Source organism: Gallus gallus, chromosome 1 (genome assembly GCF_016699485.2).
Source record: "Gallus gallus isolate bGalGal1 chromosome 1, bGalGal1.mat.broiler.GRCg7b, whole genome shotgun sequence".
In the NCBI taxonomy this organism is placed as follows: Eukaryota; Metazoa; Chordata; class Aves; order Galliformes; family Phasianidae; genus Gallus; species Gallus gallus.
Window position 1 is genome coordinate 70,704,271 of NC_052532.1, and position 24,954 is coordinate 70,729,224.

Here is a 24,954-nt window from a genome sequence, read left to right on the forward strand (position 1 = left end):
GTACAGTCTCTGTCATTTAAAATGCTTTATTCAGCATCTGTGATATTAAACTAAACTCTGCCTGGACTTCCGTTTGGCCCTGAGGCTAAGTTCCTTTGTCAGGCGATGCCTGCACTAGGAAGCTGACACGGCCTCCACGGCTAGGAGGCCGCATTTGAAAACTGCCTTCTGGAAATAGTCCTTGACCTGGCCCAACTCCCAGAGTGTTGTCTCAGGGATCAGGTCCACTGCTTAATTTATTATATGTAGATGCTGCTTTTTTTCCATACGGAGTGTTAGGTCTTGAACCTTCTGTCTCAAATCAATACAAAGTTAATTCCATGTTTCTGCAGTGTTTAAACCAATATTTAAAATAGCCTTTCCATTGCAAGCCTGACTTCAACATCAATTTGTTCTCTCTACTTTTCAGCTATACTTGAAAAATAAAACACTTCCCTAGATTTTGAGTTATTTCATCTCTTTATAAAGAACATTTTTCTGGGTCTCTCTGAAAACACATTCAAAAAACTTTTCAGTAATTTCCTTGCTTACTTCTCAGGTTATATCCAAATTATGAAGGCTGTCAGTTCTCAAAATATTTTGCAGTCTGAATAGCTTCTTGTCTCTGAGTTGCTAAGGAAATATCCTACCTTACTGCCTTTCTTTTGTGCAGCCATAGAGAAAGCTGAAGAGGAAAAAAAAAACACGAGTTTGAAAAAATATGTATGTGTACATGTACAAAAATGTATGTGTATTCAAGCTTCATAAGAAGATAAGAATTTGTGACTTCATTTGCGTTTTCTAAGCAATCTGTTTCTCTTTTCAAATCCAAGTGGAATAGTGGTTGACCTGAGCCAGGTGGTGGGATAAGAGGAAGGAAGAGAACGTAGTGCGGAAAAGTATAGAGAGAGCAGTGAACAAAGGTGTTTTCTTCTTTTCTCTTCTGTTTTCTTTTATTCTCCTTTTTTCTTTTTTTTTTTCTTTTTTTCTTTTTTTTTTTTTATTTTATTTTATTTGGGTTTGTTTTGAAAAGAGGAATAGGGTCATGGTAATGAAAAGTTCAAAAGCGTAAGAATGAGAAATAAGGTGTGACTTTTCCCAGCATTAGCTACTGCAGAGCTTTATCACATAAGTGGGCAGAAAGTGGGGTACGCATAGGCAGCAAGGGCTGCTGTATCTTCCCGGAGTTATTCATGGCTGCAGTTGACACTTGTTTGCTTTACAGTTGTAAAGCAAGCAGGTAGCTCAGTCTTGCTGTAAAGTGTAACTCTGTGCCCAGAAATTGTAGAGTTTACCTCTTTGGAGGTACTGAGAGGCTGCACAGACTTTATCCTGGGTACCCGATACAGGATGTCCTTTCTGGGGCAGGTGGACCCAGAAGACCCTGCCAACTTAAACCAATCTGTGATTCTGTGATAAATTTTTGTTGCATAAAGGTCAGTGTATGAGCTGAAGAGGATATTGGTTAGGCTACTGTCTTGTTACAGTGCAATATGAGATGAAAAATGCAAATACCTTACTGCTTTCTTTGAAATACAATTGAGGTATGCTAATTTTATTCTAGTACAATGACCAATTTATTCAAAGACTGTTTCTGTACTACTGAAAGCACTTTATTGAATTAATTCAGGGCAAGTTGAGTTGTACACTTACGTGAAGAAGAAAGTTGAAATACAATTTTAGCATCTGGCCTCTATACCCATTTCTGTTGTCAAAAGTTGTTGGAAGAAATAAAGATTATATATATTCTTAGTCCTTAACATTAAACACCATTGCTGATTATTTAAATTGTCCTATATTGTTTATATGGATTCCAAAATATAATGCTATTTGTATGTAAACGTATTATTTTCCTGGATGTGAAGAAAACAAGACAGAAATAGTTAATGTGGTCTGTGTATGAGTCTTTTTAGGGCTACTTTCAGTTTACATACCACACCTTGTGTGGCACGTTCTTGCAGTCACAATATGGTTCTTGAGTAATATGTGTGTTCAAAATTTTACTGCGCACTCCTATGGTAGTGGATTGTCATTCTAAGCACGCGTCAACATAGCCTGTGAGAAAATATAGTTCTCTAGTTGAATAAATAATACACAAATAAGATTGTGTCTCATACCTAACCAAAATGCTGCATCTGTGATCCGAATCCTATTTACCCAAGAATAATGTAAATTCTCGCAGCCAAAGTTCATTTGACCACAGAACTTTACAGAATTCCTGCGGATAACAAATTGGTGTCTTGCAGGCGGTGTTTGTGTCTTTAAAGTGGGACGGTCCTACTGAATAAAGTCAAAGAAAACATTTATACAGAAATAATTTTCTCAGCTAGTAATTTTCTGCTTTTCTGCTTGTGGAAGCTACTGTGTTTTTGTTAAAAACATCTGTTATGCCTCTGTTTTGTTTTCCCCATGATTTTTCAGGGCGTGTATAACACTTAGACTGTAGAAAATAAATTATTTCATTGCAATACTCTGTTGTAGAAATATCCCTCTCTTTACACAGATTTTTAGTGGCTATCAAGAAGACGAAAGAAGAAGGCAAAAAGAAACTGATGTTCTAAGAGTTTCTGTTCTCTGACAGATCGTCAAACTTTTATATTCTTACGATATTGTTCATAAAGCATTTTCAGAATTGTAGCTTTCATTTATAGGAAGCCCTGGTTACAATTCGGCTTCTTGACATTCTTTGTGAAATGACATCAAACAATGGACAACTGGAATATCTGCAGACTTTGCCTGATTTGCTTCAGACAGCCATAGGTAGGTGAAAGCCACAGAGTTTATTAGCTGTTGGCTTGCTCCAAATCATGTTGCGCAGTGAATGAAAACATGTTCTTCACAACTGGTGGCAGTCTTGATTTTGACCTTTTAAAAAAATAAATAAATAGGAGATTGAATTAATGTACATTTTCAAATATTTGATTTGTTCTTGGAATTTTTTTGCTGCTCAGCTTGCTCTGTTGGCTCCTATTACCCAACAGAGCCTTTATTCAACTCTCAGCCCTGCACTATTTATGCAGTAAAAGTTTTGCAAAAAGAATTGCTTCCACTGTTCTTCCATGGACCAGATATGTGAAGAAGGATCTCAAAAAGTGGAAAAGATAATTCTCCAAGCCTGGTTTCCTTCTTTTTCCTGAATTCCTGAAACTAAGTACAGTTGAAGTTTTAGCCAAATTCTGTGACTTTGGAAGTTTAGTTTGAAAGAAGCTTTCCTCTGCTAAGAAACAACAAACTGAGAGTTGCTCACAAATGAAATGAAGCCAAGATGGTCCATAGAGACCCTATATACTCAGAGAGGAAGGAGGATGACATAACTGACATGACCTTCGTAAACTGTAGCACTCTCTCAGATTGATACATGGTACCATGTCCTGAGTAACCTGTGAAAATTTGATGGATGTTAAAGAGAAATATGTTATACTAAAGGAAAAAGAAATGTAATACTAAAATGTATGTAATACTAAAAATGAATGAAACACATGTTAGTTATGAATATTTTGTGATATACTAGGGTTTAGGATAAATTAAGAAAACAACCTCTGTATTTGATTACAGGGGCACCTAGCACTTACCATAACATAAATTAGTATATCCCAGTTTGCACAATTATGACAGTCAGTGTTTTCTAATGATATGTCAGAGTGCAAGATGTGCAGGGTATACTTTCTCATATTATAGTGTTAGGAACAGATTGAAGAAGAGAGATAAAAGTAATTCCATAATTACTACATATTTATGTAAGAATTATTAACTAAAACAAGTTTTTCTTGAAATTTTCTGCTGTAAACCAAGAATCAGATTGTGTTTACAATTCCAGAAGTATCGGTAGCCTACAAGTTGTGACTCAGAGTGCAGAGATAGTCAGAATTAGCCTCCTTTGGACTTCATACATGAACTATGTAAGTGTGTAAAAAAAAAAAAAAAAATTCAGAAATACCTTCTGGCCTTGAGAACAGCCTTGTATGGTTTACACTTGCACAAACTGAGAAATAAAAATTTATAAAACATTTGAAGTTATTTTGATATAATCCTAAAAATATGAAATTTCATTGACTTTCTTGAACCCAACAATTAAAAATGGTAATAAAGCTCTGTGCAAAGTAATGCTAATTTTTGTGTTGAAAATAATTCCAGTGTTTTTGTTTTCTGTAGATACGCTGAGACTAACTCATCTTGCTGGAAAACAGGCTGTAAATATTTTCACAACCACACATGCTATGACATGGCAAGAAGAAATTTCACATCCAGCTGTGGGTTTTAAAGCTCATCTCATTCGTTTGATTGGAAACTTGTGTTACAAAAATAAGGAAAACCAAGACAAGGTAAGTATACTTACTTCTCGCAAAACTCTCACGTATGAACAGATGTGTACCTCAAACTATGACTTTGTCATGGTTTTATGGCTTTTGGTTATTGGTATTCCACATCGTAACATCATGTAGTGCACTGGGAGTTAGAGTTAATGCTCCGGTTCCAGGTACCTGTCCCAGAAGACAAGAAGAACCACATGCCCCAGAGGACTGTTCACTATTCTGTTATCATTTCTGCTCAGAGGAAAAGGGTAATGGTGATCCCTCTCCTCGTTCATATTAATGTATTGAATGAAAGATTTTAATATTTCTGAAAAGATTACAAATTCTGTTATTGGCTCTTGTACAGCTCCATCTCTGACTCTTTACGATGTAATAGGTGTTTATGCAAATAGAATATGTTTTTATGGAATACCTGGAAAATTCCAAGTGCGATATGTGGAATATTTTGTGGAATTACATTGAAGGATGTGAGATAGAACTTCTCCAGGCAACCTGTTCTGGTGCCTTATCAGAGAATAATTTTCTCCTTGTATCTAAATTACATCTCTTCTTTTAGTATAAAACTGTTCCCTCTTGTCCTATCACTATTAGACCATGTAAAAAGTTGATCTCCTTCCTGTTTAGTAGCTCCCTTTATGAACTGAAAGGCTTCAATAAGGTCTCCCTAGAGCCATCTCTTCTCCAGGCTGAACATGCCCAGCTCCCTCATCCTGTCTTCATAGGAGAGATGCTCTAGCCCTCTGATCATCTACATGCGTCTCCTTTGGACCTGCTCCAACAGCTCCACATTTTTATTGTTCAAGCCTGGGGCCCCAGCACACAGTACTCGAGATGAGACCTCATGAGGGCAGAGCAGAGGGAGACAGTCACCTCTTTTGCTCTGTTGGCCACCCCTCTTTTGATGCGGCCCAGTATACTGTTGTTCTTCCAAAGCTACAAGAGCACCCTGTTGGCTCGTGTCAAGCTTTTCACCCACAAGAACCTTCATGTCTTTCCCTGCAGATCTGCTCTCATGAATTCTTCCTCCAGTCTGTACTTCCGTCTAGAATTGCTCTGACTGAAGTGCAGCACCTTGTATTAGGCCTTGTTGAATCTCATTAGGTTCACATGAGGCAAACTTTTCAAGTTTGTCTGGGTCCCTCTGGATGGCATCCCTTCCTTCTGTTTTATTAACTGCACCTCTCAGCTTGTTGTCTGCAAACCTGCTGAGGATGCACTCAATGCCACTATCTAGGTCACTGATGAAGATGTTGAAGAACGCTGGTCCCAAGACAGACTTCTGGGGGATACCACTTATGACTGGCCTCCATCTGAATATAGAGCTGTTGACCACAACCCTCTGGCTGTAACCATCCAACCTCTGGATTGACTTTGGCTTACCTTGGGAATTGCATTCTCTTCAGTCAGTTTCACATGTTGCATGACATGAGAGGATTATACATGCCATATCAAAACCTCTTGAACAGCACTGTTAGTATCCTGACTCATTAATAAGCCAAGGCTTTCATACTTAATTTTTCTAATATTTCTTTGTAACTTTCAGTTCCAGTAGGCCTCATTTCCCAGTAACAATGATAAATGATGTGTCCTAATGTGTGGTAGTACAGTCCTACCATGGGGAGCACTAGTGACAGAAGTAAAGCAACAGAGAAAGCCAGTAGTGGAAGGATGATGCTTCTATGGAGGTTACTTCTCTATCTCTACTTATGACATCCCCTGCTATAAGAGCAACAGTTGTAGGGGCTTTACATACTGGTGTTGTAGGAAGTAGTGAAAAGTCTTGTAATAAAAAAAAATAATAATCTTACCAGTGCTTTACTACTTCATTTTGTTTAAAAGCATTCATTGTTTTTAGAAAGCATTCTTTGCCTCCTACTTTGTTAGTTTAGGAATGCATTTGTTCCAACTTAACTTCCTCATAGTTTTATTTACACTATTCTTTTTCACTATATTTACAGTTCTGAAGATACAAGGGAGCAGACAGACATTTAAGCTGTTAACTGAGATGCATTTATTAAAATAGGTCTTGCCAGGCTTACTGCTGAATTACATGTTTTGATATGCTGAATGGGTTGGTATTTATAAGAAGAATGTTTGATAAAGTGATCGTTTTGGACTTTAAAAAGTTGTGTACGTGCTGGCAGCAGTATGTTCTGGCTTCTGTAATGTGCCTTGTATAAACAAGGATTGTTATTACATGTTTTTTGCTGAATTTTGTCATACTTAAGAATAAGCAACCAGTAGCAATAACTGATAATTTTATGATTATTACCTTTTTTATCAGTCGTTCCTGAACTGCATACACTTTTGCATGAAGAGAGCAAAGAGAACTGCTGTTGTGTAGATACCAGTTGTTGAACTAGTTGCATGTGAACTTGCCAGAATCCTGCGTTGGTTGTGCAGTTTTCCTGTGCTTATCCTCACTGTAGGAGGAGAAGCTGACACGAGTTGTTGCTGTACATGCAAGGCAGTCCTGTAGCTTGAATTTTGTGCTTTCTTCACAAATACAAATTTTATTAAATGTACTGAAAGAAAGAAGGTGGATTCTCAGACTGAGTAAGGAGTGGAATTTGGATGTTGGCTGATGAATGAAATTCATCATCTATACTACAGCTTTAGTTGTAGAAATAAAACAAATACAAGACAGGTCATTGCATTTAACTTGCGCCCATGTTTCCATGTCTGTTTACAGGAGAATCTGCTAGAAGGTCAGATGACTGATTTTCTGCCTCATTTTGACAATGCTCTGCACAACCTTCTTATCTTTCCCTAAAACTAAAATACTTAGATTAAGTTAACAGTGTCATCAATACTCAAATAATCCACAGGACAATATAGACCTTGTTCCTTCTTGTTTCATTTGACTTTTCTATAAAGAGAGGAATTCTGTTGACCTTAATCGTATGACCTTACTGGAGTTAGTAAATATGAAATGAAAGGAAGAGAAGATTTGACAGAGTTTAATTACATGATTACAAGTCTTCAATCATGATTCGTTTTTGTTCACTACTGCATCTGAGATCAAACAAGGAAATCTGCATCATCTGGAGGTTCTGTCCTGTGAAGACCATCCTTGAAAGATGCAGAGTTGTCTGAAATAAACTATGCATGAGACATTGCATGGAGGGAGCAGCATGCTGTTGGAACATCAGCATGCTGAGATCACTGTATAATGTTGCCTTTTGAGTGGGATCTTGACGAAAAAAAATTCTGAATTCAAGGTTAAGGCTAATTTAGCAAGAACAAAATTTGGGTTTGGTGTTGTAATATTATTGTGTTGCCTTTACTGTCTTCAGCTGATTGTCATTATTGATAGTTTATTGCTGCTTGTTACTTTTTCAAACAGTTAGAATAAACACTATTCTAAGTGTTGAAACTGCATACATAGCATTGATATCTAATGTGTCTGTTCAGGAGGAGCAGCTTACGCAAACTGAAATCTTAAAAAGAAGGTATTGACCTTCATATGAAAGAATGGTCGGAAGATTCTGCAACTCTAGTAGGTTCAGTAGTATTCCTAAAGCACATGGCAGGCACAAATTAAACTCACTGTTCATTAGAAAATGTTTCATGATGTTACAGACTTTTTAAATGTCTTTGTTCATAGAATGGCCTCATGTAATACTTACTTCGAATGTGCACTGTGTGGCAGTTGTCTCCGTAAAACTAAAATAAACTAGCATTACACCACCTGTGTAATGAGTGGGTTACAGGAAGCCCTTGAATGTATCACAGGTGGTTCTTAAAAGTGCTTAATTGTGACGCAAATGAGTTTTCTTGGCCTTTGCTGGTGTAATCTCTCTTTGAGAAGATCTGTCAGCATCTTGTGGTCAAATGCCCTGTGTTTTTATGAAGGCATGTGTGTTACAATATATGCTTATAAATGTGGTTTTGTGCATCAGCATAAGATGTGTACAAAAGGACTCCTGTGGCAGCATGTCTTTCAATTCGGTAGAACTGTTACGTCTTGAAGGCTTCAGCCTGGCATTGCCATCTCAGAAAAGCAGCTTTCCCTAATTGACTTCAGCCAATATACCTTCTGTTGCCAGTCCAGAAAATTGTTTGCTGAAAATCCTGTTGAAACGCATGAGGTCAAATCACAACACCTTGACTTCAGAAAGAAACCTGGATGTGTTTTTCTTTTTCTTTTTTTTTCCTTTATTCTGTTTTCCTTTGTGTCTTGAGAAGGAGATAGGAAACAGCAGTCTGTAACCTGCAGTTTTGAGTTTCTGCCATTAGACAATGCTGTTTGTTCTGAAATTACAGACCCACAGTATTCTGCTCTTTGCTGTTTAGCCTGGTGATGCTAGAGTGGTTCAGTGATGCTGGTGCCTGAAGGGCACCAAAATTCTTGAATAGCTGTGTTTTTAAAGGCTGCAGAACCAGAAGAAAACAAACAAACAAACCAAAAAACACATCTTTTTCTTCATGGGCTGTTTTTTGATTGGATTGGGCTTTCTTTTCGTTTGTTGTTTTTCTTTGCTAATCTTCAAAAAGGCAAGAAGGAGGACCAAGGAAACTGAAGGCCAATAAGCCCTCACCTATGTCACTGGGAAGGTGATGGATCAACTTAGTCTGGATGTCATCTCTAAGCAAGTGGAAGAAAAAGAGGTTGTTAGGAGTAGTCAGCATGTTCACCCAGGGTGAATCATGTTTGACCAACCTGATACACTTCTACAATGACAGGACCATCTGGGTAGATATGGGTGGGGCACTGAATATTGCGTACCTTGACTTCAGCAAGGCTTTTGACATCATATCTCTCATAACATCCTTGTTAGGTAAGCTTAGTAAGTGTGGGATAGATGAGTGGACAGTGAGGTGGATTGAGAACTGGCTGACTGGCAGAGCTCAGAGAGTTGTGATCAGTGACTCCGTCTAGCTAGAGGCCTATAGCTAGTGGTGCACCTCAGGGGTTAGTACTGGATCTGGTGTTATTCAGCATCTTCATCAATAATCTGGATAAAGGGATAGAATGCATTTCCATTAGGAAGTGATAAAAATAAAAAACGACTCATTAGTTAACATTTGTGTATTTAGAACTGCATGTCTCCAAGTTCATACATCATACATGCAGTTCACCAGACCTGTTCTAATGGCTGTGGAGAGAGTGCTTTTCTGGAAGGATTTTGAAGGATTTTTAAGGGACATTGACCAAATATCCACTAATGACACTGGAAAACCAATTGTTTTGTAATTTAAGTTCCTTGAGTGATGCACTGCCTATATATTGGTAATGTAGGAGTAGGTGCAATGTCAAAGTACTGTGTCAGATGATCTGTGCTGAAAGTCAGAGCGCAAAGAAGATACTGAATTAACCCCCTGCTGTTTGTGAAATGCAGATTGAGCTGGATTTGCAAAAGCCACGGTGCCATCTTGATTGTATATATTAAGGACCCCACGGTCCTGAAGGAGCTGATATTTTTGTATTTGCAAACTGAACGTTGAGGTTTTTTTTATTATTATTTTGGTGTTGATATTCTCGTCTTTGACAAAATAAGATTCAGATTTTGGCCTAGAAATTACTATTCTAAAGCAATTACGGAGCTCAGTGATTTCATACTGAACTTGGTGACATCTTGTTTAGTTGTAGTGAGGGTCAACTGCAATATTTACCTTCAAATGGATTTTTAGGAGGAGTGCCATCCATGGAGCTGTTTAGGGATTGGAATTTTCTGTAAGATTTCCAGCTTTTCTAAAAAACCTTTCACCCTTTAGTGAGGAAGAGTTAAGGTTTTGTATTTTGCTTCAGGAATATTGCTGTATTTATATCAGGTAATTGTTAAGTACTATAGTAACAAAAAATAATAGTAAAGAAATGTATTGCTTTGCCTGTTCATGAAATTAATAATAAAACTCTTAGGTTCCCTTGAATTTAGACCTAACTTAAATTCCCTTGGACTTAGATAGGGTGTCACTACAATGGTATTTTCCAGTGAGGTCTGCTCAGCTGTTTCAGCCATTCCTGCTCCCTACAACTCCAGTCATGAGAAGCTAATACAGTTTGAGAGGACATTTACTACTGCCAGTTCTCTTGGAACTTGCAGTGCAGCTGGTGGTTGGGAGTGCCTCCTTTTAATTCTAGGCCTTGAACTGCAGTTTCGTGTTAGCACTTCAGCGCTTCATGTACTTCTTTTTTTTAAAGTGCTTTTTTGAATTTGTAACTACTGAGGAAAGCTTTAACAATAATTTCTTCATTTATAAAGTAAAAATATGCTTTTTAATGCTGCTGTGATGGATCAGTCTGGTGGCAGCTGATGGAGAATCTGATTCAGTGCTTTTTCTCTTCTCACATTCTGGCCCACCATTACTGTCAACCTACTCCTGCAGGCTTTTCTATAAAAGTGTCAAACTATTCCTTTGAAAATCAACTGCAAAGAAAGCATATTTATTAATACAGATCTACAGAACCTATCTTTGCTTAAAAGAAAAATGAGTAGTGATTTTTAGATCTTAAAAATAATTGTTCCATGTTTGTGTTGGTGCTTTAAAAAAAAGAGCAAAACAATTTTCAGGTATTGAGATGGACTCTTGATGAGAGCTTTTTTTATGGACTTTGTTAGGAAGAGTTTCTGTGTGTATGTAGTTTCCATTTCAGGAATTTTTAATGACTATGTGTATGTTTTATGTATATACATTTAATGTACAGTAATGAATCTGTCCCTTGAAATAAGAACTTCTTTCTAGATTTTGGATAGAATCTGCGGTCTTGATTTCATAGATACAAGCCTGTAATCACATTAATGATCTGTTGCAAGAGAAGAAAGGAAATAAGAAAATAATTAAAATTATAGAGAATACTTAAGTCATTTTAAACATTTGGTTTTATGGCTGTGGTTATGTATATATATCCTCTTACATAATAATGTTTTAATGTAAATTTACTATTTGAAAAGATCCATTTATTACAGACTTGTTAAAATAATTCCTTTGCAAATTTATATGTAGAAAATTAGAATTCTGGATTAATTCATCCAGAAGTTGGGAATTTTACTTTCATACTATCTGCAGTTGTTATTACCAGACTGCAAGCTATCTATAGACAGAAATACTAAAAAAAAAAAAAAAAAAAAAGCCTTTGATAGATGTACTTTAGAGATAAATTAAGAAACTAATATGCAGTCTACTTACATTCAGCTTCATGTATCATCTCGTTCAAAAGCCTGAGGCATTAGCAAGCATTCAGCATGAAATTTAGTGCTAGAGCATGCATACCTGGGTTATTGTATATCATACACACTAAATATATGATTTTTTATAGACATATAAATCACAACATCAAGGTTCTTGTACTTTTTCAATGTAAAGTTGATTTTAATCTCATCAAAGTGGATAAATTTGTCTTAATAAGAGTCTGATCCATTGCAAAGGTTATGCTTGCTGATTCATTAAAGGAGAACACATTTTCTCAGAATTTCAGGTAAATGTAGAGGATAATTGCTGACAATCCTGACTTGTGAAAAGCAGAACACAAAGAAACACAGTCAATGTCATGTGATGACTAGGCTGGTCCCAATTGGCTACAGTAAATAAATAATATTGAGGGCAAGTAGCAGAATGCTGTATGGCCCACATTCATATGGTTTATCTCAGTTTGAGGCTTCTTCACCTTCATCTTCCTACACCAAAATCAAATCACAGAATTACCTTTCCTGTGCATCTTCTTGCAGGGAGCCCAAGGCCAATGCTGTATACCCCAATTGGTCCCAAATGATGACAAGGAATGCTAGTTGTCTTGAGTCAGCAGCTGCCAGGAGACCATCTTAACAGTATGATGACAGAAAGGGCAACCACAGGCCAGTGCTGAAGCTGCTGCCCTCTAATATAACTAGAAGCTCTGCTGAAATGAGCTGGAGAAGCCAAGTTTGTTGCAGCCTTCAGACTTCACTACTATATTGTTACTTATGATGAGCTTGGCGAATCTTTCCCTTCCATTCACTCTGTCTTGCATCTCCTGTAAAGATTCTTGAACTTATTTTGTTCGCAGTAAGTGAAAGTAGATCTTGGGTCCCTTTGGCCTAAGTGATCAAAAATAAAGACACTTTCTTCAAGAAGCTATTTGTTAGTAAACATTTGGTAACTCCTTACCTGTTCAATTTTAATTCTCTTGAATTACAGGGCATGGTTTTGAAGCTGCTATACCCTGCTCCTGTATTATTAGTCATGGCATTTTGTAATTTCTAACGTTTTCAGTAGCTTGTTCTTCTTTAAAATAGTTCTCAGAACACAGAATATTCTTAATCTACAGGAGGTTTGTAAAGTATTGCATTTATTTGTTTGTGAGAGGGTGCTCTGAGGGTTAACTATTTGGAGTTTGAAGTGGCTTTTTAGTATGCAGTGGAACTGGGTTGTAAAGCAAGTGGACTGAGATTTGATAACAGATTTCCTCAACTATTGCAGGGTGTTCTGGGACGTGTAAGGATTTTACTCTGCTCTGCTATATTTCTTATAGAAGTGTTTCAGGTAACAGAACTACTGGAAGGAGCCAAGAACTATTACACAGAGTGCAATTTAGTTTACTTTCTGAATCCTTTTGTGGTTGGCCATTCATAATTTGGGACTTTCCAAAACTATAAGGGAAATGTTATAAAAACATATTGCAGTGTAGTGACTGTCAATGGGAAAACTAGCAGTTTAAAATGCCTTTACTTTAGCAAAAGCGGTTGCACATATCAAGAACAATCAACAGTTACTAAAGGATCAACATTCAGATTTGTTTTTCAGTTAAAAATTTATTAATAATTTTCATTATAAGAAAAGTCCTGGAGTTGAGGATCTGTTTGTGAAAAAGCTACAAAGAAAAGACCTCAAACAACGCAAAACTCTTTTGCTCAAAAATGTGAGGAACAATAAATGTCTGAATAGTAAGCACAAACAGGGGTTTATCCTATTTATTTAGTCAAGCTGGTAAAGAATAACACTTCAATGAAACTATTACTGTCAATGTTTTTCTCTTTAAATGATGGAAAAGTTTTGCTTGTCATCTTCCTGTACGTTGATATTTTCTGTTTCTCATGTGGCTGCTAGCCACTCCATAATAGGCTAGTAAATCAAAATACCTCTGTGAGTGCTTCCCTTCTTCTTATTAAACGGCTACCTTATATAATACATAGATGATGGAAAATAAATGCTAAAAATCAAGCTTACAAAATATTTGTTCATAGTTACTTTTTTTTCCACAACACACCATACCACAGGAAGAATGTACATATTGTGTTACTGATTGTTAACTTGAATAAAGCCTCTCAATGTGCTTAACGCTTTTTCCATATAAAACTATTTCTTTACTACCTTCCCTTAAAACCATGAAATCTCTTCAATATTTCAGTGTGAATTTTCTGTTTTCTAGTAATGTTTGTTTTCAGTCTGTGAGAAATCATTTAGACTCTCTTGAATATTCTGTTTCCAGGAGACTGTCTTCTTCAGGCAATGCTTTTGAACACAAGTGTTTTTTATCCATAAAATATATGACTGTAGTTGTCCTAGTAAAAATGTTGCTGAAATAGTTCATGGCGTTGTGAAGAAAAAATAAGTTGTCTGCCTCATAAACAGTGTGACACTGCACTAAAGAGGTCACTCCATTTATAGTCACTTAGTTTGTGATAATACAATATTTCTTACTTTTGACACTGCTTACAAGCAGTTTGTTTTACTTTGCAGTAGATACTTTCTACAAAAGCACAATAGCAGAAAAAGGTGTTAAAAAGTAGGTATGTGAACTCCCAACACTTGTCAGTCTGCTATTGCTACCTATGAAGCAAATGTGATACATTTCAGTTGCTCCTCTTCTAGATCATGTGGGGGAAGAAACCAATAGCTGCTTGTGAAATAGGATTGAAGGGAGCAGCGCATTGGGTCATCCTTAAACGATAACCTAGTCCTCATCATGTAGTTAATCAAACATTTCAATCTTTTACTTTTCTTGAGTACTCTAGTGAAAGTTGTTGGGATTTGTGTACTGAGCACTGAATTAAAAAATAATAATAATAATAATTTAACTGTATTTGATTATAAAATTAGTTGCAGGAAGAAACGAAAGGCCATTAGAGGGAAGTGCTAAGGCTAGGATCGATATTTTGTAATGGCTTATAATTAAAAGAAAAAAAAAAAAAAGAAGCCAATACTTATTTTTGAAAAAATGGAGGAAAATAGACTTGCTTTGCTTTGCTTGAAATCATGCACCACCTGTTCTGTTTTGGGTGAAGAATATGCTGTGACTTGAAGGTATGACAAAGCAAAAAGTTAATAATAGGGAATAAGATACGAAAGATTGTTAAAATTTCCTTCGTCCCAGGTTTAGACTTCATAGTGACTGCATTAACCTAATTTGTAGCTATCCTCAATGTGTTCTAACTTACTGCCTTGCAGTGAATGTGAGGCTACATCTTCTAGTCCTTAAACAAAGCAATTACTGCAATTGCAAGACATTTCTTTTTTCTTTCTGAAAGACCGTAATTCTGCTATTCATATGTTTATTGGAAAAAGTAACATTTCATATAAAATGAAGAATAGGATTAGCATTGTTAATTTAGAAGTATTCTGTCCTGCACTGTTAAAAAAAAACAAAAAAATGGAGTTGTGTGGCTGTCTGCAGACTTCTGAAGGCTTACCCGACTGGTCTGATTTAAAACAAAAACAGCAAACACTATTAAACTGTCTTCTGGCTTTAGTAGTCAGTTGAGTCCTGCAGTCTACTACTTACAATTTCCATAGAGTTCTAGAAAGGTGTTTCGTAGTCCTTTCCTGAAACACTTGCTTTATTCTACTGTGCTAAAAAAATAATTATCGTAAAAGATAGCTTCATACTTAATGTGTAATAGAGTGCACATCCTTTACACAAACAGTAGAAAATTAATGGTTTGTTCTTTGACCCATCACTAAAATCTTGGAAGCCCTGCATACAAGGGAACATGGAAACAGAAAATAGTGAATGCCATTAATAATGTCTGTGTGCTGTTTCCAATTTTCTGCTTTTTACTTTAACCTTCCTTGGCTGCAAGGTTTGAGATGATATAAATATACCCAATAACTTATTCTTTACAGTTCCTTAAAACATTTTATTGCTACTAAAGTCACTTCAGAATTGCAATAGGAAACTCTGGGGTGTGTCATTATGGGAAACTGCCACCACTTGGGTGGTTGTACTGCTTTACTTTTTGTCTTAGGTCAGTGCTCTCCAAGCAGTGCAATTGAGTATGACATGCTGTTGTATTTAGCTGCAGAAATTTGCCATGAAATGCATCAATCACAAGCACAAATTGTTATGTCTTGAAGTAATCCTACAGATTTCTCACATGCTATTTTCATCATTTGAGTATTGTGTTGGTGTCTTTGCCACAGATTAATTTGTATGCGTGGTACTGAATTTTTTAAACCTTTGATTCAATCTGAAGTAAAAGGAGAGTGCTAAGTAAAGCTGAACACAACAGTAGTCATCGTTAGAGTATACCATATCAGATTCATATTTATTTTCTTTGCTGAATTCATAGGTTTCTGAGGAAGTTTTATAGGCATGCCTGAATGACATGGAACTTCCCATTGCAGTAAGAATTATAATAGCTGAAATGAATCATCTGACTTTCCCAGCCTTTATCTCAGTATGTTTTCATAACTCTGTAGTAGCTGGAAATCTTCAGTTATCACTCTTATTTGGAACAAAATTCAGTTTTGAAATTTCAGTGGTCTCTTATAAGAAGTGTCCTCAGCAGTGCAAGTCACATAGTTGACTTTTGCATTTAACTTCCTTTAACTTTATAATTTTTATTTCAGTGATAGAAAAAATATGAGAACCACTTTTATGACAGTGTTTTGAAAACCAACAAACTAAGACCATCTGATTACTGTCTTTAGTGGACTGAGAATAAGATAGCGAGTGACTAAAAACAGAGAAGCATATATTGTGTTGTTGATGTTGAATTTGTACAAATTCAACTGTCCAGATAAATCAAAGGACTTTAATACTGGATGATGTTTAATATTATTATGTGTGGGGTTTTTTCTTACTCCTACTGCAGGGATAGGCAAACACCATGCTAGAAAATACTTGGTATTTCAAGTGAAATCCATCTGTGTTGGACCTTAATTTAGCCATATTAAGTAGCAGACCTAGCCCTTAAAAAAGCCAGGAGACTGCTCCTTGTGGCGGCATCTATTTGTTCATGAAAAGTGGTTTCTGTTTTAGGAACCGTAAATAAGCGAATGATGAAAGCTGAATTGTTTAAAAATACATGAACCAATTGTGTTTCTGTCTTTTGCGGGAACCTATTCTGAATTCTCAAGTGTTTATATTATCATCTCAATGGCTGGAAACTACTGTGTTTTGTTTTGGAAAGACTAGTGGAAAAAATTATTCAGCAACTGAGATGGCTTGTTACTCTTTTCTAGTGGCTGTACACTGCTGCTCGTTTTGGCTCAGTCTTGACAAAGTGCAAGGCACCTTCTTGCTGTCTTCCCTTCTGCCTTAGTAAGGTCAAAATCCTCATCTTCTCAACCAGTTCTCTTCAGAGAGTTTTAGAACATCATAAAGAAACCCCATGTTCAGATTCTAATTATTTTTTTTCTTCCCAGAGAGATGCAAGGGTCATCTCTCTGGAGAGAGCTGAAAAAACCTCAAGTCTATCCAAGAAATAATACTGAAAGTGGGAGAATATATCAGAAGTTAATGTAGCAGGAACAGTAAGTTTCATTGCCATGATTTCTGAATTTCAGATATAAAAACAGTTGGCCAATTTTGTCATACAAGCTTACCTAATATGTATCTACAGGACAGTAAGGGGAAGAGTATTCTGGGGTCACTACCTTCACTGAAATGGATTTAAAGATATTTCTTAGCTATCAAAGTAATTCACACCAGTACAACTTGCTCTCAGACCAGCCAGGCAAGTCTGCTGGAGAAAGGAGTCTCTGTCCACAAGTATTTCAGTAGATCTGCAGGATGTGGTGAACTCCAATAATAGACTTGATTTCCACAAGCCACAGCTGCCTCTATTCTAAGCCAAAGTGCCTGTAGTCTGCAGTAGACCTAGGAATTCACTAGTACTAGGGTTAGAGGATTAGTGTTCTTTTCTCCTTTGAGTTAGAACCTCCCATTATCTCCTGTCACTTTAGAAAAACAAAAACAATGAAAAAAAAAACCCAAAAATAAGGTAAAATATTATTTTCTGCACCATCGTAGGTGTGAAGAAACCTAGTAAGTAGATTTATTTCTTTTCCTGTTAAGCTGCTCTGTTGCTCAAATCTGAATGCCGGATTCTGTCCAGATTTCCAATTCCTGTTACTTATTACCTATGTTGTTGAACAGGTCTTAGGGGAAAACCAGCACCTGTTTGTCAGCTGTCTGGTTGCAGGACCTTGAGTTTACATTTCTCACTGCATAGTCGTTATGTAGTTCTCATGAGGTACATTCAGAAGGAATGAGCCTTTAAACATATCTTTAATGTTGACTAAAGATTGCTTGCAAATCTTCAGTGTGCATTTCATGGGGTTGCTTTTCTTTGGTGCGTCCTAGTCCAGTATGATTTTCTGACTGGAAAAGTCCTGCAGACTTGTCGAAAGAAAGGCCTCAGTGGATCATACCAATTTGCATTTCCAGAGCAGGACTGGTTAGAGTACTCACAGTTAAGATTTGGCAGCTCATTTGTGGAGACTTGCAGTATTGGAGACTGCTTCAGCATTCTTTGAATGTCATGTTCCAGCATATTGCAGTATTTGACTCACCATTGGCATTATAGATATTTTCTGTGTGTTTTATCTGAATGTTCTCTACATTAGGTCCACTGTTTCTTGTCCTAATAGATGTAGATAGTAGACTAGACTTTTTCTTGAAGCTCTTTAAAGGTCATTGTGTTCCCTAGCAAAACTTTGCATTAGATCAACCACGTTGCTTTTGCTCTCATTTTTTGTCACGTATCATGGTTTTAGATCTCACTTTTCTTTCCAGCCAACACAGATATTTTTCAACATATTTGTTTATAAAGAATTCTTATATGTTACTCTAGAAAATATTTGATCTTATTTTGGATGGTTGAGAAATTTTACTACTCTTGGATAATTTATATATGGATTTATTATGTGCATTTAAAAAAATACATTTAAATGAGCAGTCTGGCATCAGAAAAAGAAATTAGTTTAAGATATCTCTGTCATGAGAGGTCATTGAATATTCAGAATTATTCCAGCAATGGACAAGAATCCATAATTTTATTTATTTATTTGTTTGTTTGTTTGTTTGTTTATTTGAAGAACCATTTCGCTTTATTATATGCTGTGATGAATTTTCTGACAACTCTTTCTAGCCTTATAATCAGTAAAGGTTCATATTCTGGTAGAAAGAACTTGAACTTGAACAATCAGAAGTTGGTAGAGTGAGATGGAAGTTTCTTAGCCTCCTAGTCATTAACACTGGGAGGGATTTCAGGATCTATAGTCCAACCTCCTGCCTAAAGTTGAGTTCTGCAAGCCCTGCAGGCTTGGGGATGAGTGGCTGGAAAGCTGCCTGACAGAAAGGGACCTTGGTGTACTGATGGACAGTTGGCTGAATATGAGCCAGCAGTGTGCCCAGGTGGCCAAGAAGGACAATGGCATCCTGGCTTGTGTTAGGAATCATGTGGTGAACAGGACTAGGGAGTTAATCCTGCCCCTGTACTCAACACTGGTGAGGCCTCACCTTGAGTACTGTGTTCGGTTTTGGGCACCTCAATACAGAAAGGACATTGGGGTGCTGGAGCAGGTTCAAAGGACAACAAGGCTGGTGAAGGGCTTGGAGAATATGCCTTATGAGGAGTGACTGAAGGAACTGGAGCTGTTTAGTCTGGGGAAACGGAGACTGAGGGGAGACCTTATTGCTCTCTTCCAGTATCTGAAAGGCGCTTACAGCGAGAGCGGGGTTGATCTCACTGGTGACAGGATGAGGGGAAATGGCCTCAAGTTGCACCAGGGTAAGTTTAGGTTGGATATGAGGAAAAAATTCTTTACAAGAAGGGTTGTTAAGCACTGGAATAGGCTCCCCAGGAAGGTGGTTGAGTCACCATCCCTGAATGTGTTTAAAAACCATTTGGATGTGGTGCTCAGGGACATGATGTAACAGAGCGATGTTAGAGTAGTATAGTTAGGTTGCGGTTGAACTCAATGATCTTTAAGGTCTTTTCCAACCTGACCAATTCTATGATTCTGTGATTCAGACCGGTTGCTCAGGTCTTTATCCAGACAAGTCTTGAAGACTCCCAAGATGGAAAGTCCACAGTGCCTGTTGGCAAACTGCTCCATATCTTCATAATAAAATTTTTCTTATATATACAGTTAGAAACTTTTCTTTCATTCTTATGACTCTATTTTTCTTTGTTTAACCCACTATGAACATGAATCAGGAGAGTGGCTCAGTTGTGAGCATGGGCAAATTGCTGTCAGATTATTTGAGCCTTCTGCTCTCCAGGCTAAAAAAGCAGTTCTTTCAAACACTATTCACATGGTGTAGCTTCAGCTCCTTAAGCTGGTTGTAGTTTAATGAATACCAAGAAGAATAATTGCTTTTCTCAGTCTTCTGGCTGTGTTCCTTTTGATACCGTTTACAATGCTGTTAGACTTCGTCTCTGCCAGAGTACACTGGATTACTTTCAGCCTTCTGTTGAGCAGGATCTTCAGGTCCTTTCAGCAAAACTGCTGTATAGGCTGACAGGCCACAGCCTGCATCTTTGTCAGGAATTAGTCTATTCCAGACATAGATCTTTGCATTTGTCATCACTGAGTTTTTAAGGCTCTTTTTGGAAATAGCCTGTCTAGATCTGTCTTGGATGACAGCCTGCTTTTAAGAGTATCAACAATATATAGAGTTGTCCCAAATTCAGTGAGGGTGCATTCCCTCTCCTCGAGTAGGATAGGACCTATGGCTGACCCTTGAAGGACTCTGCCTGTAATGATCATTCAAGTAAACTACAAACTAATAGCTACAACATTTTGCCTGATGATTCAACCTTGATTGCCTAATTCTCTAATTCTTCTGAAACTGGACAGAATTATTGATCAGGACAGAAATTATCTAAATGAATTGTTTGCTATCTGAAATGAGAAGGTTCATGTTTCCTTCTGTAAAAGTTACCAGGCCATACATCGTGGTGCACACTAGGGGAATAAATGTAGATTCCTTAAAAGAGACGTGCAAGATTTAATTACATTCATCTGTTGTTTAATGTAAGATTGATGCTGCTACCTTGATAGAGCTTGAGATGTATGTTGAAAGATGATATTGTTGCAGTCTTGGATACTAAGAAAAAAAGGGGAAATATAATCAATAAGTTTCTTTTCTGTGATCATACCATTCCAACTGTGTTATTCTTTCCCTTTTCCCTTCCTTTGCCTCCTCCAGCTTTTATGTTTAATAGCCAGTTTAAATTCAACAAAGAAATATGGGTACCAGGAATATTGTTGTATTCCTACTACTATGCATCATGAGAATAAGTGAATAGATAAATGAGAAACTCAAAGTGGATAATCGGGCGGTGGCAGTTCAATCCCTGAAAAACAGCAAGCTAAGACTGGCATTTGGCAACCAGTCAGCAAACCTGTACCTCTGAATTATGTTCTGCTATTTGCCTGTTTCTAGACATTTAACTGTGTGGCAGAACTAGGAGTATTGCAAAAAATGAAGTGAAAGAACCAAGCCCACGTGAAGTTTGCTGATTTATTTACCTCAGAAACCCTTTTTTCTTTTAAGCGCCGTAACGTAAATTGAATATTAATAAACTGGAGCTAAACAAAAATGTGGATGGGTTGCGGTCAGATTCATACTACTACATATTTTCTTTCCAGGATATTTTTGCACCTGATTTAAAATGAGATATGACACATTTCTTTTCAATGGAAGAACTCTAAGGCCAATAATTATGTAGAAAAAAATGACTGAATTCTTCATATTGGGCAGTAAAGTTCCAATAAATCTCTTTAAAAGATTGAGGCCTTTGATTTTTTTTTCCTAATATTTACAAAATCTACTAGTGTGAAAGATTACAGTAACAACCTGTCATGGTTTTATGGTTTTTGGTTATTGGTATTCTACATCACAACATCATGTAGTGCACTGGGAGTTAAAGAGCTAATGCTCCAGTTCTGGGCACCTGTCTGGAAGAGAAGAACTATATACCCCAGAGGACTTTGTGTTCAGAGAGGAGATATAACCTCTGGCAAGGCCACGAGACCTCCCCTTTTTCGGCTCTTCTCCCTGCTGCTCGACTCAACTACACATCTCACCTCAGTGTTAGGGTGAGGCCTTTCCACCTTTCGGACACTCTTATTCTCATTATATTTGATTTATTAGCTTTGATTCTAATTATATTGTATTATAACATGTTATCTTGCATTCCGATACCAGATTTAGTAAATCAGTTTGTTTCACCTCAGATCATTGCTGCTGTTTTTAGTTATTCAGGGTCGTCTGTTTCCCCTTTCTGGAGACGCGGATCTGCGGATCCCTCCACCCCGCTAGTCACAGAACCGAGCTGAACCAGCCTGTAAACTGTTGATATAACCCTTTCTTCAGGCTATGAAAGAGATTCAGCATGAACATGGGGTACCCTCATGGGGCCAACGATCCTTTCCTTTGAAGATCTTTGGCACTCCAGTTGCAAAAAGTGGCTCTGCTATTTGGAGAGCTGAACTGGCTTACTTAGCAGCCCAGATTATTGCAGTGCAATTGCATAAATTCTGGGTTACCCTAAAATGCAGTTTTGGTGGATTGGCTTGTGGCTCCTGAGCAACTGGTGTGGACTGAAACTTCTCCAGCAGTGGTTGCTCAGGATTTGGGGCTCTTGGAGTTGACCTCATGAGGCTCTCTGACAAGTATATGGATTTGTCTTCGGTACATGGCAAAGTTTATTTTCCTTGTTTCACTATGTAGTAAGAGACAGCTGACAAACTAAAACTGGAATACTGGTGTTCAGAAAAGGAAAAAAAAAAGAAAGAAAGAAAAGAAGAAGGAAAAAAAGCTGGTCGTGTTCATTTTAATTGTATGCAATTCAAAAGACTGTCAGTGCATGTATGACACTGATTGTTAGCAAGTTGTTTTTACATTAGGTACTGCGACGGCTGTGGTCTGATGCTTCTATTTCCTCTTGCTTTGAAGGAAACTCCTTATATGCCCACTGTAACTTTTTGAAGCATAGATTTTAATTAAAATTTTATTTTCCCAGAGTGCTTACTTTGTTAACTGAATATCTCATTTGAATCAAACTGAAACAGATTGCATACTTTATTTCAGTTGACAGCCCTTAATCTAGATTGATTTGTACTGTTCAGCCATTCATTGGTGGAAAATACGAGGTGATGTTGTAGGCATATCCGAGTTTGTCTTCAGTGTAAAAATCAAAGAACTAACATTTTCCAAGCATGCACAACTTCTGTGTTATTGAAAGGTCACCATTTGTTCAAGCTTTGAAGTATGATATCGTACATGATACATGACCTTTGGAAAGCACACAAAAATGTTGTGGAAAGAATGAATATTTAAAGACTTCTTTTATTAACTGTATTTTATGGAAGTATAGTTACACATGTTAACACAAATGTGCCAGTTAGGTCTAGACCAAGCAATGGTCTTTGCTTTTTTTTTGCACGTAAGCCTTGTCTGCCTGTATATGTCTCTACTACTGTTACCTTCTCATGTTTGAGCATTAGATTATCTAAAGAACAACTTGTAAGAGACATGTGCTCAGATTTGTCTCTTAGTTAGTTTTTCTGATCTATTTTGGATTTCACATGTAAATTTCCCCCTACCCAATTTCACTCAACATTTGAGAAAGCTAATTCATCCTGTAGTGTAAACTTTGATTTACTGTTTTATGAGATAGATAAAAATACTTTTGATCTTGGGCAAAAAAAAGATGAAAGAAAGAATCCCAGAATCAATTCACAACCAAAATTGGCATTGTACCTAAATTCCTTTGCTCACCAGTTCTTGGTTTGAAATTCAATTTTAAGGAATTAAAAAAAATGTAAGACTTGAGCAAGTATGATCTGCATCAAACAGAATCACTGAATGAGTGAGGTTGGAAAGGGGCCTCTGGAGGGACCTCTTGTCCAAACCCACTGTTCAAGTTTGCCTAGAACAGGTTACCTAGGACCATGTCCAGACAGTTTAAATAAGTTTAAGGAATATAAAAAATACACGAGTGTAAACATAATCATCACATGATCAAGTCTTATTAAAATATCACTAGTTTTCTAATTTCAAAATAAAGGCTTATATGTTGTAAGAAGATATTTTGAAGGCTGAAATTTCGCAGATAATTTAGAATAGGTTTTCATTTAAATAGGTAACCCTTCCTAAGCCTATAAATATACATGATGAAGCATGGTACAGCAGTATATCTTAAAATAATAAATAAATTTCTTATGGAGCATATTTTTCTTAAAATAACAGTGCTATGCATACATAGTTAAGATCAGCTTACCTTAAGTTGTTGGTAAGATGGTACGTATTGGTGTATGAATCCATAAGAACTCTGTACTGTGTATCCACAAACATGAATGTTTGATGGTATTTGTGAATTCACATTTGTAACAGATCTCATCTTTGCTTGTTTGTTGTTAGTACAGTGAAGACCTTATCAAAGGAAATATGGTTGATGCCTCTCATTTGATATAAAGACTTTGTGCTTAGGTGTATGCAGGTAATACATTGTCTTTGAAAGATGTGTACAGGAGAAGATGAGCAAGACAAGCAGCTCCACACTAGCTAGCAGTTGTGTGTGCGTTTGTATTTTACAACTTTTTTTCCTATTTTTTTCCACCCAGTAGCTTTTCATTTTTCTTCCAGAAAGTGAACATTGCCTGTCAGTAAGTGTAGATTCTCTGGTTCAGCATAAGAAGCATATGACATGGAACTTGGATGGAAAAATACCTTAGTCAAATAAGTTGTAGATGAAAGAGGAATGTTAATGTCTGCTTTTATTACTATTGTGTTATACTTAATGCTGATAATATCTTATTTACTCTGCAATTTAGTTTTTGCATGTTTAATATTTTTAATGAAGCAAACATCACTTTTACATTTTTGCTTTATTTTTTTGCATGGAATATCATTAGTATTGTTGAGCAATCTGTTAATTTAAGCTTTTGGGTTTGTTTTAGGTTTATGAGTTGGATGGCATCCCACTGATTCTAGACAACTGCAGCATTGATGACAACAATCCTTGTATCCTTTATGGAAGAATTCTAATCTATTAAATATGACAAATTTTAGAAATGTAAAAGAAAGACAGTGAAGAGTTAAATGTAAGCATGTCAACATTGCTTTCCTCAATATCTTGGTCTTACTAACCTCAGTACTTTCTAACTTGTTTTTAAATGCTGGGTTCAGTAGTGAGTGAATTCATGAGGATGCTTTCATGAGCTGGACATTAAGTGAGTTGAAATATAGTTATATTCTGCTTCTTAAAATAATAAATATCACTGTTTTACAAGTGTGAATTCAGACAGCTGACTGATAGAAATCTAAATTAGGAATACATTTGGTTGTTGTGTCCATTGTTTCAACTGAAATCTACTCAGTAAGCTATAGCAACTCAATTCACTTACTAAATCTGACTCTGGAGAACTTACTCTAAGCATGGAGACAAAGCTAGCAAGCTACTAAATGAGAATGTGTATAATTAAGAGTATTAATGATGCAGGT

General features: G+C 36.7%; 1 protein-coding gene across 3 annotated transcripts in view; it reads left to right on the forward strand.

Annotated features, from left to right (window-relative positions):
• The window catches only part of ATXN10 (ataxin 10), a 95,929-nt gene that overhangs the window by 53,617 nt on the left and 17,358 nt on the right, over nucleotides 1-24,954 (forward strand). For all 3 annotated transcript variants that reach the window (XM_416469.8, XM_004938043.5, XM_015291006.4), the window contains 3 exons: nucleotides 2,631-2,739; nucleotides 4,132-4,301; nucleotides 24,411-24,474. In XM_416469.8, the coding sequence (XP_416469.2) occupies nucleotides 2,631-2,739; nucleotides 4,132-4,301; nucleotides 24,411-24,474 (343 nt within the window). The remainder of the gene's footprint in view (nucleotides 1-2,630; nucleotides 2,740-4,131; nucleotides 4,302-24,410; nucleotides 24,475-24,954) is intronic.